We start from the raw sequence: 12,757 nt of genomic DNA, 5'->3' as shown, positions 1-12,757 counted from the left end.
CAGGGAGGTTTTCACTGATATCCTGGTTATGATTTATTCTTTAACTACATTTAAATAAAGTTTTGAGCAGTATCCCTGGTAACTACTTCTGCATGAAATGCATCCAGCTGGGGCTCCTTCCAGACCTCATTGGAAACTGGAGTTACAGATGGATGACTTTCGGCTCATACGGGAGAATTAGGAGGTGAGAGATGGGAGCAGTTGCTTGTCTGGAGTTGAGTGAGCTGAGCCTGCGATTTAATATTCAAGCTGGGCCTTTCAGAACATTTTGGTGGGCTTGAGGCACTGTACTTTATAAGGCACTTGACATGACGAGAAGAGGCAAAGACTAATGTAAGTTTCCTTCTTTCTTTGTCCATAAGTGCTTAGCTAGAGGAGCGAGAATGGTTCCAGTGTCAGTGGTGTGTTATTCATGTCAGACGTTGGAGTTCTGGGACCTAACTCGCACCAATAACTACAACTGCACTAAGAACATCCAGCTGTAGCTCCTTACAAACCGTTTTATGGAACTGGAGCTGCACAGCTGTCTCATATGGGAGAATGAGCAGGTGATATAAAATAACTACAGGGGTTAGTCACCTCTAAGTTGCAGGACACAGGAGCTGGGTGATTGTCAGGAGAGGGAAAGAGAGTAGGCTGCCAGTGCAGATTACCCATGTGGCCATTCCCCACAATAACAACTATACTGTTTTGCATACAGTTGGTGGGAATGACAAAAGTCACACCACCCAGTTCTCTGGCACACTGAATCTGGCTCTGTGATTCAGAAAGGAAATGGGGAGAAGAGAAGTGTGGTGAGGAGAGGGGATTCAACATCTAGGGGAGCAGATAGGAGATTCTGTGGACATGAAAGAGACAGATGGTACGTTGCTTCCTAGGTTCCAGGAATGGGGATGTCTTGGATCAAGTCGATAGCATTGTCAGAGAATGGAACAGCTGGTGTACAGGTAATTACAGTGCATAGAGAGACTACAGGGAAGAATAGGCAATTGTTAGGACAAAATTGCATTCGGGGGTTGAAGTGAGTCTATTTTAAAGTTCAAAGTAAATTTATTACCAAAATACATACATGTCACCATATACAATCCTGGGATTCATTTTCTTGTGGCATACTCAATATTCTACTAAATAGAATAATAACCATAATATAATCAAAAAAAGACTACACCAGCATGGGTGTTCAACCAGTGTGCAAAAGGCACAAACTGTGCAAACGCAAAGAGAAAGAACTAATAATAATGAGTAAGCAATAAATATCAAAAACATGAGATGAAGAGTCCTTGAAAGTGAGTCCATAGCTTGCAGGAACTTTTCAATGATGAAGTGGACTAAACTTATCCCTTTTGGCTGAAGAGCCTGATAGTTGAGGGGTAATAACTATTCCTGAAACTGCTGGGGACAATCCTGAGGCTCCCGTACCTTCATCCTTCTCTTCTCCAACAGCTAGAAGAGAACAGGTCCTGGGTGGGGAAGTCTCTGCTGATGGAGTATGCAAGAAGCATCAGCAGCAATGGTGATGAACGTAATGCACAGATCAGTACAGCAAACTACGACGTTGTGGCCTCTACAGAGGCTAAGCTGTCACAAGGGCAGGAATAGCTGCTGGATGTTCTGGGGTTTAGATATTACAAAAGGGACAGGAGGGATGTAAAAGAGGTGGGGGAGTGGCATTGCTAATCAGGAATAGTATCACAATAGCAGAAAGGGAGGATGTTGTGGAGGGATTGTCTACTGAGTAGATGCAGGTGGAATTCAGAAACAGGAAGGGAGCAATCACTTTACTGGAAGTATACCATACAACCACCCGTAGCAAGAGAGACACTGAGGAGCAGATTGAGAGGTAACATTTGGAAAGCAGTGAAAGTAACAGGGTAGTTGTCACAGGTTACAATATTGATTTGTACCTCCTTGGTGCAAAAGGTTTAGATGGGTGGAACTTGTTAGGTGCGTCCAGGAAGGATTCATGACACAACACTGAATGTAGGTAGGCGGACTAGAGGAGCGGCCATACTGGAACTGGTACAAGGCTAGGTCAGGTGTTAGTTCTTTCAGGGGGGGAGCAGTTTGCAAATAGTGACCACAACTCCCTGACCTTCATCTTAGCCTTGAACAGGGATAGAAGCAGACAGTATGGCAAAGAATTTAATTGGGGAAGGGGGAATTATGAAGCTATTAGGGAGGAACTTGGAATCATAAACTTGGAATAGATTTACACAGGGAAATGCACAACAGCCCATGGAGGTTGTTTAGAGAGCACTTTCATGGGGTTCTGGATAGGCTTGTCTCATTGAAGTAGGGAAACAATGCAAAAGTGAAGGGATCATGGCTGACAAAGATGTATAACACCTAGTCAAGAAGAAGAAAGCAGCTTACTTCAAGTATAAGAAACAAGGATCAGACAGGGCTCGAGAGTTACAGGTTGCCAGGAATGAACTGAAGAATGCACTTACGAAAGTTAGAAAGGGGCATGAGAAGGCCTCAGCAAGTGGGCTTACCCTAAGGCATTCTACATTCATGTGAAGAACAGGAGAATGACTAGAGTGAGGATAGGACTAATCAGGGATAAAACAGGAAACATGTGCCTGGAGTCTGAAGGGGTAGCGGAGGACCTTAATGAGTTCCTTGCTTCAGTATTCATCATTGAGAGGGACCTTCTTGTTTGTGAGGACAACTTAAAGCGGATGTAATGCCAGAAAATATCAACATTAGGAGAGAGGATGCACTGGAACTTTTGGAGAAAAACATTAGGATAGCCAAGTGGAGGGGATATAACCCAGGTTAATATGAAACGCAAGGAAAGAAATGGCTGCACATTTGGTGATGATCTTTGTATCCTCACTGACCAAAGGAGTAGTACAACATGATTGGAGGGCGGTAAGTATTAATCCTCTATTCAAGAAAAGGAGTAGGGTTAACCCTGGGAGTTACAGACCAGTAAGTCTTTCTTCCATGGTGGGCAAATTATTGAAGAGGATTCTTAGAGACAGGATTATAAGCATTTGGAGCAGCATAGTCTGATTAGGGATAGTCAGCATTGTGAGGGACATATCATGCCTCATGATCTTGACTGAATTATTTTAGTATGTGACAAAGCACATCGATGAAGGTAGAGCAGTGGATGTGGTGTATATGGATTTTAGTAAGGAGCTTGGTAAGGCTCCCCATGGTAGGTTCATTCAGTAAGCCAGGTGGCATGGCACCTAGGGAAGCTGGGCTGTGTGAATTCAGAATTAGCGTGCCCATAGGAGACAGAGAGTGGTTGTGGGTGGAGCATTTTCAGCCTGGATGTCAGTGACCAGTGGTGTTCGGCAGGGATCTATTCTGGGAGCCCTGCTCAGTAATTTTCATAAATGTCTTGGATGAGGAAGTGAAAGGGCAGGTTAGGAGGTTGAAGACACAAAGGTGGTTGTAGTTGTGGATAATGTAGAAGGTTGTCATGTTTACAACAGAGCTGGGCTGAGAAGTAGCAGATGTAGTTCAATCTGGAAAAGTGTGAACTGATTCACTTTGGAAGGTTGAATTACGACAGGATACATAGCTAATAATAGGATTCTTAGCAGTGTGACGAACAGCGGGATCTTGGGGTCTACTTCCATAAATCCCTCATAGATGCTGCGCAAGTTGATAGGGGTGGTTAAGAAGGCCTTCATCAGTCAGGGGATTGAGCTCAAGAGCCACGTAGTTAGACCATACTTGGAATATTGTGTTCAGGTCTGGTTGAGAGGGTGCAGAGAAGATTTATCAGGATGCTGCCTGGATAAGAAAACATGTCTTACGAGGATAGGTTAAGCAAGTTAGGGCATTTTTCTTCAGAATGAAAGAGGATGACAGGTGACTGATAGAAGTGCACAAGATGATATTAAGCATAAACTGGGTGGATGGCCAAAGACTTTCACCCAGGATGGAAATGGTTAATAAGTGTGGCATAATTTTAAGGTGATTAGAGGAAAGAATAGATGGGATGTCCGAGTAGGTTTTTGTTTATACAGAGAGTGTAAATTGACCTGCCAGCGGTGGTGGTAGAGGCGGATATATCAGGGATATTTAAGAAACTCTTATAGAGGCACATACAAAAATGGAGGGCTATGTAGTAGGGAAGGATTAGTTTGATCTTAGAGTAGAATACAAGCTCAGCACAACATTGTGGACTGAAGGGACTGTAGTGTTCTATGTTTTATGTTTTTAAAGTATCTATTCATTTTCTCTTGGCTGTTTGTGAGGGCTTACAGTCTGTAAACTGGCTGCCACAAAACTTACACTACAAGGCAATTACATTATTTCATTGGCTATAAAGTGCTTTGGGACATCCTAATGCTGTAATAGTCAGTATCTAGTCTTCTGATTTTGTAAAATGACCTCCATGACATCATTATCTGCAGTTAAAACAAGTCATATTTTGACAGTCTAGATGAGGCATTTTCTACTTTCTCTCTCCTTTTAATGAAGGATTCCCCTCTACCAAATTTAATAAAACATTTCCCTCAATTCTGCTTTTACCCCTTCACTCCTTCCCACAATCATGATAGGGGTTTCCCCATCTTCACTTTCCTGCATTTTCAATGAATCACCCTGCATCATTTCTGATGTTTCCAGTCCGATTCAAATATAAAATATACCTTCTGCTTTTCTCCTCTTTTACCTTTTCAAAACAGATTGTTCACTCTATAATATGCAAACTCACTCATAACTTACAAACTTCATACTCTATTCATGACATCCTTCATACAACTGCAAGATGGAAAACCTTTCATCCGAGTTCTCTGTTTTATCATTCAAATATTCTTTCTGGGTGAAAAAGCTTTGAACAGTACTCAATCTTCACAAAGTAAACTGCTCCACTGATACAGATTAGGTGACATTACACACCCATTGAAAGTGCAAGCATTATTCTGAGTTTGTGGTGCTTGTCAATTTAATTGCAGTGGCACTCCCACTCTGACCTCCGCCAGCTTTCAATATTACAGCTTTTGGACTTGATACGGAGTTCAGCAATTTCAGATAATGGCATTACTATTTCCATCTGCACCTCCCGGAAACTTTATTACAAATGCCATCACATGTGTTTATGTCATTTACTCTCTCCTATCTTCTGCACTATCACAGACCTTCATTCCTCTCTTCCTTTGCATTTCATAACATGCCTTACTGTCAACTCTCACCACTTCAGATGTTTAGAAGGGCAGCAAACCATTGCAACCCTTTGGTTTGCACTGCAAACACAAACCAACTCGCAGTGGTAAAAAAAAAATCATGCCAGTTTTGCTTATTTTACCAAGCACCCTTATTCTATATGTCACACTTTTTGACCTTTCTGACAAAGGGAACAGTGGTTTCTCAATCTGCCACATTTGTACTATGACTTCAAATATCAAATCCCCAAACAACCTTCTCTGTTTAAAGGAGATCAGTCCCAGCTTCACCACTCTATCCATATAAACTTCTTAGCCCCAAAATCATTTGGATAAATTTCTTCTGTGCCCACTCTGAAGCCTTTACATCTTTCATAAAGGCTTTGCACACAGATTTGGACACAAGTCTCTAGCTGCTTTATAAAAGTTCATTCATGACTTTCTTGCTTCTACTTATAAAGCCTAGTATCTTGTATTCTTCTTTAACAAATTTCTGAACCTACCTTGTACTTCCAAAAAGGTATGCACGCATATATGCAGATTTTTATATTTTCCTAACTCTTAAGATTGTGCACTTTAATTTATACTGCCTCATTTCATTTTCTGCTTTATTTCTTATTTTTCATCTGCCATCCATTTCTCATTGCACCTGCCTATCTACATCTCTTGGAATACTATTACTAACCTATTCACGGTTCACTACACCTCTTAAGTTTTGGGTCATCTGCAAATTTAGAAACTCTGCCTTGCACATCCAAGTCCAAGTCATTTATATTAAGAAAAACAGCTGCCCAGTATCAACCCCTGGGGAACTCCATTATATCATTCACTCCAGTCTGAAAAACAACTTTGCACGACTAGTTTCTGTTTCCTGCTACTTAGCCATTTACACTTTTGAAAATGTTGGTGTTAAACTGTCAATTTTTAATATATAGTTCAATGAACAATCACAGAAATGCTCAAATGCTAAAGTTTTGTGGATAGCAAGGGATAGATTTGGGGCAGGATCTGACAAATGTCCTGTAGCTGATTCATGGGAAAAAATAGCTCATGTGCTCTTTCCCTCAGGTAAGATTGCATACCAATTATTAAACACTATTAAGCATACACAACTACTTACTAAAGACATTGTTTGTCATACTTGGAAGTCTGTGTGAGGTGCATGAAGTGTACATAAAAGAACCTGTTCCAACCTTGTAATGAATCTACTAGCATGGCAATGATCAGCAACTCCATATGAATAATTGAAGCTGCCAAGATGTGATTGCTTGCATTGCTTAAGTACTCTCCTAGAGGGGTAGCATTTGTCTGAAAGGGCAGTAATCAAGGTATTATATTTGTGCTCCCACCATAAGCATTCCAAGAGTGTTTTCAGTGCTGCCCATCAGCTCTCTGGCCCAGACAGCTCATAACAAGATGGCAGAGTCCAAAGTTAAGCCACCTGAGCCTAGTAGTGCTTATGTTAACCAGTGATCATTTACAATTTCCTACACCTTGCAAACAGCAACCATCCATCATCTAGGCTTCAGCCACCACAGATCACTGCAGAGAGGCAAAGATGTACACTGAGTGAATGATTTTGCTCTTGGAGAGACAATAATATTTGACATATGTTTTTGCTTTTTGTGATTTGTGCAAAAGAGATTGATAACCCAGGAATAGAACTTATAGGGCTTATAGGGCTTTGGGTTTCATTTAATTTATCATTTGTGGCTGCTGTGCATTACCAGGAGGCCTGTATTAAGTATTCATGCCTCTCTGAACTGAATACACATTCTACACCTCGCACTGACTCTGAAAACCTTTGTCTTTCAATTCAATGCTCCTTAGAGCATTGGGGAGCTCCTGTGTGGAGTTCTGAGCATTTCTCTCAGAAGGGAACTAGGCCTTCTTCGTCAAAATACCTTTTTCCCTCCTCCTTTAGCACTCCGTAGCCCTACCATTTTTCTGCACAGCCCCACACTATGTGGGTATATAGAACTTGGTGCTAGAGGAAGTTGTAGAAATGGGTATAAAACACATTTGGACAGGTTTGTGGATAGGAAAGATTCAGAGCAGGTGATTTCCAAATATTTTTATCCCATGTACCCCTACCTTTATCTGAGAGGTCCATGAACCCCAACTTGGATGCCCTGGTTAGAGGGACATGGGCTAAATGCAGACAAATGGGACGAGCTGAGTTAGGCAGCTTTGTGAACATGGATGTGTTGGGTCAGAGGGTCTCTCCGTGCTGTATAATGCTGTGATTCACCTATTTTCTTCAATAAAAATAGGGCTCCAACTTAATATTCTCAAAAATCTCCTGAATTGCTGCAACTCTAAACTTCTATGTAGCTGAGCCCTCGACCATTAACTCCCCAATAACCTGCAAGTAAATCATACTCCAATCTTATTGAGCTGACTGTACACAAGTAAAGGATTTTACTTGTAAAATAAAGAAGTAAAGTAACAAGTAAAGCAAAGCATTGCACACTGTTTGATCCAACCCATGTATATTAAAAGCTTTGGGCGCTTGTGTGCCCTAAACAAAATGGGATATGATCTTTCATTCTTTTATACTTATTATAACATACACCCATGCTAGCTTCTGACAATCTGTCCTAATCCTCTTCCCTCTCCATTTCCCTCGTTTCTCTATCACATACTCATTGACTCTTTATGGTACTTTTAATACTTACCTAAACTAAGAGGTAACTTAGAGTGACAATTTAGGAAACTAGGAGAAAACTGGAGCATCCAGCCAAAATTTATACAGTTACTGAGAATACGTGCAAACTCCACCCAGACAGCAGATGAGGTGAAGATTGAATTCAGATCATGGAACTATGCAGCAACAGCACTGTGTATCACTTAGTGACCCTTTTGAGTGAAGCATTTTGTGAATAATCAACTGTCATTTTCAAATAATTCAGTGCAATAATTTAGCTCCGCAGTGCTTAAGTACCCACGTGGAACAGCAAAGCTGGCAAGGACCAGAATGGGATGGTGATGTTGAATTAATTCTGTAATCCCAAGGACTGCTACAATATTTTTGGATATTGAGGTGATTTTGCTGTTCCATTATAGTTCCTTTGTCATGATATTTTATGTTGTTACATTCCCACCAGCTTTCACTTTTCTCTTTACCAGTTCCTCTGTCCTACCTGACACACTAGTTCAGATCTTATTTTGTTCTTTCCCCTCTTACCCCTTTTCCTTGACTCATTATTTACCGAAAACCTTTTGCTTTTGATGCAAAGTCACTAACATACAATTTTAACTCTGCTTCTCTTTCCAAATACTTCATTTCACCAGCACCTGTGGTGCCTTACTTTTGTAAACTTAAAAAATATACCACTTTAAATGTCTCTACTTTCAAAAACTGTTTCTACCTTGGTGGGTGTTGGGGATTTCACTTCTGCCTCTTCATCTTCAGTTACTAAAGGAGGATTGTTGTCCTGTTGCTGTGGCTGTATTTCTTCATGTATCCCTGTTAAAATGGTACATTTTCACAAGATATTGAAGTTCCTCTTTTTAAAAGCTAGTAGGAAAAAAAATCTTGTGTTATCTGTTACAGACATATAAATGAAGGAGGAAGAATGAAAGCCAACTTACTTTCATTAGCTACATAATTTGCTGGAAAGTAGCCCTGTGATCCATTGGCTAAGCGGCCAAACCACCAGTTCACATTATCTTTGTACAGCACTTGGATAATGTCATAACGCTGGATGGTTAGCTCATCTGATCGATGCGCTGTGTAGTCATAAAGAGCTACAACCTAAGTGAGAGATAAGACCGCCACAGTTTTATCACAACCATGCCACAAAGAGAAACTCCTAAGACTAACTTCCTCCTGCATCAGGACAGCTGAAACCAAAGCTGCAATATGGTAAGAGCTGAGGCTGTCTAAGAGTTTTGTTGATGGAATCAAAGGTGGTGGGAACGTAGCAGGAGCTGTGAGATAAAAGATTGTGGGATTCAAGAGATGTTAAAACATTCCACAGCACTAAGATTAGTTTCCAACAGCTGCCGTTGTATGAAGTACTCATATTAAGCAATGACTGCAGCTTCATTTGCAAACATACTGAGAATGTTAACACAACTCTGAACCTAAAACCAACCAGCAGTTTATATTTGAATGTTTTACACTACAGCAGACACTTAAATATGGTGAAAAAAAATTTTTAAAGCATTAAACAGAAATTGCTTCTTTTTACTGTTACTGATCAAAGAACTAATCAAAATAAAAACCATTAATCTGATAGAGATTACAGTAGCAAAATTATCTGAATAATCTTAATTATTTTTCAGAACTGATTGATGATTGTATGATTCCATAGTTATCCATTTCTGCAACTTTGGTTTCGATGCTGCTACAGGGTTTAACAAGTTTGCACTAAAAATGTAAAAGCGTGCAGTACTCAAAAGGTTAATTCCCAATCACAAACTGATACATTTTGGAAAGTCTGAGTGGGATTTTTTTTATTGCTATTAATAACCTGCAAAGATGAGTTATAGGACAGCTGTACATTAAGTGATCAGCCTGTCATTTTGAAAGTGTCAGTAATATAAAAATCAACTTAATACCAAATACTCTAGAAATAGGAGGCACTTCAGAATTCAATAAATAATCTCTAAAAAAAATTCATCATTCTCTTAAATAAAGTTCTTCTCCCATCACCACTCCCCCACCCACAAGATTTAATTTTTTTCCTTCTGACTTCTTCCCAAGCTGACTGCAAGCTCAAGGTGCGAGCAGCTTCTCTTACATCTGTGTCAACACTGTTCGTGGTCTGAATGTTGAATTGTGAAGGTAACAGGTCCACCTTCAAGAGAAAGGGTTTAGTTTCCACCTCGTGTCTTTTTCAGAAATAAGACAGACCTGTTAAATTTATCACACATGCAATTCCAAACACAAAACACTACCATTGCTCATCAGTACAGGATATTTAAAAACAAGTGCAATTTTTTAAAATAATTTTTTAAACTTTCATAAAAATGTGGTATACAAATAATTATGTTTGAATGGAATTCCCCTCCCTCAATGCAAGATACCTTAACCAAAAGCAATACTTCAGATAACTAAACTAGAGCTAAATATGAAGGTTTTGGTATGTTTGGTTGAAAGCAACAAGACTAAGAAAACACTTTGGTGTTTCTTGTTTTGTTTGTTGAGGTATCATATATATAAAAATATACACATCTAACGGCATCATTTCACATTGATAGCATTTTGGTTCCTCAGAGCAAAGTGCACTGATACTTCAGTGCCAAATGTACTTAGGACCTACACAAATCAGCTGGTGGGGTACTTGCAGACATTAACCTTCTCTCTGCTGCAATATGAAGTTCTCACCTGCTTTAAGAAGAGCACTATTATCCCAGTACATCAGAGACAAGGTATCTTGCCCTAAGGACTACTGCCCAAGGTTCTGATATATTTCATCATGAACTGCTTTGTAAGGCTGGCTATTGACTCCAACCTGCCAGACAACCTCAACCCACTGCAATTTGCCTACTGTTGAAAAAGGTGGATGCCACCTCCCCTTGCAGTATCTGGATGGTAAAGACAGCAATATTATATTATTACTTACTGACTACCGCTCCACCTTCAATACCAATTCCAAACAAGGTCATCCCAGAACTCCTAGACCTGAAACTCAACTCCTCCCAATGGACCCCTGACTTCATGACTAATTGACCGCAGTCAGTAAGGGTATTCTGTTCCACAAACACGAGAAAATCCACAGATGCTGGAAATCCAAAACAACACACACAAAATGCTGGAGGGACTCAGCAGGCCAGGCAGCCTTGTATTTATCACCTCAATACACTGTTGCAATGAATCGATCTGTGTAAATGTATGCAAGGTAAGTTTTTACCTGTACCTCAGTACATGTGACAATGTGACACACCAATTTACCCTTGGGTGCCCTTTGTCTCCACAGGAAGTAAGAAGTGCAAATTCCTACAAGAGCTAGCTGATATTTCTAGAAGCAAGAATAGTGGAATAAGTAGGAATGGCTACATCTTGAGAACTCCATGGAAGTTAGTTTTCAACCAATTCAATTCAGTCCACATGATTTCAAGAAGTGGGCCAAGCAAGTTATGCAAAACCAGACAAGTGTGTAGCTTTGGTGCTCCAGAATTAGCCACACCATAGCCAAGTCATTCCAGTACAGTTACTCTGTTGGTATCCAGCACACAAAGTGAAAATTTGTCTGGATATGTTTGACAAAGCAAGGCAAATTGACACTAGGCAATTACTGAAAACTACAGATGCTGGAAAATTGAAATAGAAACAGGAAGAACTGGAAATTCTCAACTGGTCAGGTAACATCTATGGAGGGACAAACTGTGTTAATGCTTCAGATTGGTAACCTTTTATCACCCAGAAATGAAGCCAAGAGCTGAGCTCCAGAGGTGTTGCACTTTAACGTCAAGATAGCATTCGACTTAACAAGGAGCCCTGCCAAAGCAATAATCAATAATATCAAGGAGAAATGACTCCAAAGGTGGAGCCATACCTCACAAAAGCAAAAATGGTTGTGAGTGCTGGAGATGAATTAGTGTAGTTCTGGACATGAGTGTAGGGGCTTCTGAAGGCAATGGGTTACAGCTGAACAGTTTAAGCTGCTTCATCAACAACATTCCTGCTCTCATAAGGTGAGAAAAGTAGACTTACTTGTTGAAGATTACACAAATTTCAATTCCATTTGTAGCTCCTCAGCAAATGAAACAGTAGGCAGAAAAACATAGGCAATCAAACATGAGCTGATAAATGGCAAACAGCATTTGTGCCACACAAGTAATAGACGACTGCCGTCTCTGACAAGTGGGATGTTGGTTCCTGGTTCCTGCAGGAAATGGCACTTCCTACTTACAATGGCTGTAGACACTGAAGAGAATGAGATTCATTCTACACTGAAATCTTAGTGCAGTTTGACTTGTTGCCTGAGAAAGCAAAATGTTGTCAAAGTGAAATGACGTCCTTCGATGTATACAGTATATTTTTATATAACATTCCACTCCTAACATTCAACAGCATCACCATTGTTGAGAGTCCCACTACTAATATTCATTTGACTGAAAACACAGCTGCACCAGCCAAAACAATAACTTGCAGCCAGAGCTGAGTATCCTCCAGCAAGTTACTTACCTTATGCCAAATTATAAATCAGGAGTGTGATATGAGGCTCTCATGAGCGAATGCATCCCAAGAACTCTGAAGAAGCTTGATGTCATTCGGGACAGAAAAGCCTACTTTATTATCATCTCATTCAGTAGACTAAACAGTAATTTCCACCACCATTTGCATACAGTAGCTGCACTATGTATGATCAGTAAAATACAATGCTTTTTCTCACCAAGTTGCTCTTACAGAGTCATTAGAATATGGAAAAAAATTATTCAGATGATTGATAAAAGAAATCTAGCTAGTCACTGGTGCATTTTCCTCTTTTGGCCTTACTAATTTTTTTTTATTCAAATAATTATCCAGCTTCCTTTTGAATTCTACAAATAAATCTTTCCCAAACTACAAGCAAGAAGTTCAAGCTAGACTTGAAGTAATCAGCATAAAATTGATTTTCCTCATGTCATTTTTGTTCGTTCTGCCAGTCATTCTCATTCTGTCCCCTAGTTAATGG

The 12,757-nt window shown here is 40.0% G+C and overlaps 1 protein-coding gene across 7 annotated transcripts in view; it reads right to left on the bottom strand.

Annotated features, from left to right (window-relative positions):
• ahi1 (Abelson helper integration site 1) overlaps window positions 1-12,757 on the bottom strand; it is a 205,354-nt gene that overhangs the window by 16,123 nt on the left and 176,474 nt on the right. For 4 of the 7 annotated variants that reach the window (XR_011883895.1, XR_011883899.1, XM_072249423.1 and 1 more), the window contains 2 exons: window positions 8,724-8,886; window positions 8,501-8,598 (listed from right to left, as the gene is read on the bottom strand). Coding sequence is in view for 2 of the 7 variants with exons in the window: in XM_072249423.1 (XP_072105524.1) it covers window positions 8,501-8,598; window positions 8,724-8,886 (261 nt within the window). In the remaining 5 variants the exon portion in view is untranslated. Of the gene's footprint in view, window positions 1-8,500; window positions 8,599-8,723; window positions 8,887-11,793; window positions 12,063-12,757 lie in introns of those variants that run through there. The other 3 variants (XR_011883903.1, XM_072249444.1, XM_072249451.1) reach the window with 3 other exon arrangements.

Source organism: Mobula birostris, chromosome 2 (genome assembly GCF_030028105.1).
Source record: "Mobula birostris isolate sMobBir1 chromosome 2, sMobBir1.hap1, whole genome shotgun sequence".
NCBI classification, from domain to species: Eukaryota; Metazoa; Chordata; class Chondrichthyes; order Myliobatiformes; family Myliobatidae; genus Mobula; species Mobula birostris.
The sequence above is the reverse complement of the archived record's forward strand: the minus strand, read 5'-3'. Positions and strand labels throughout refer to the sequence as shown.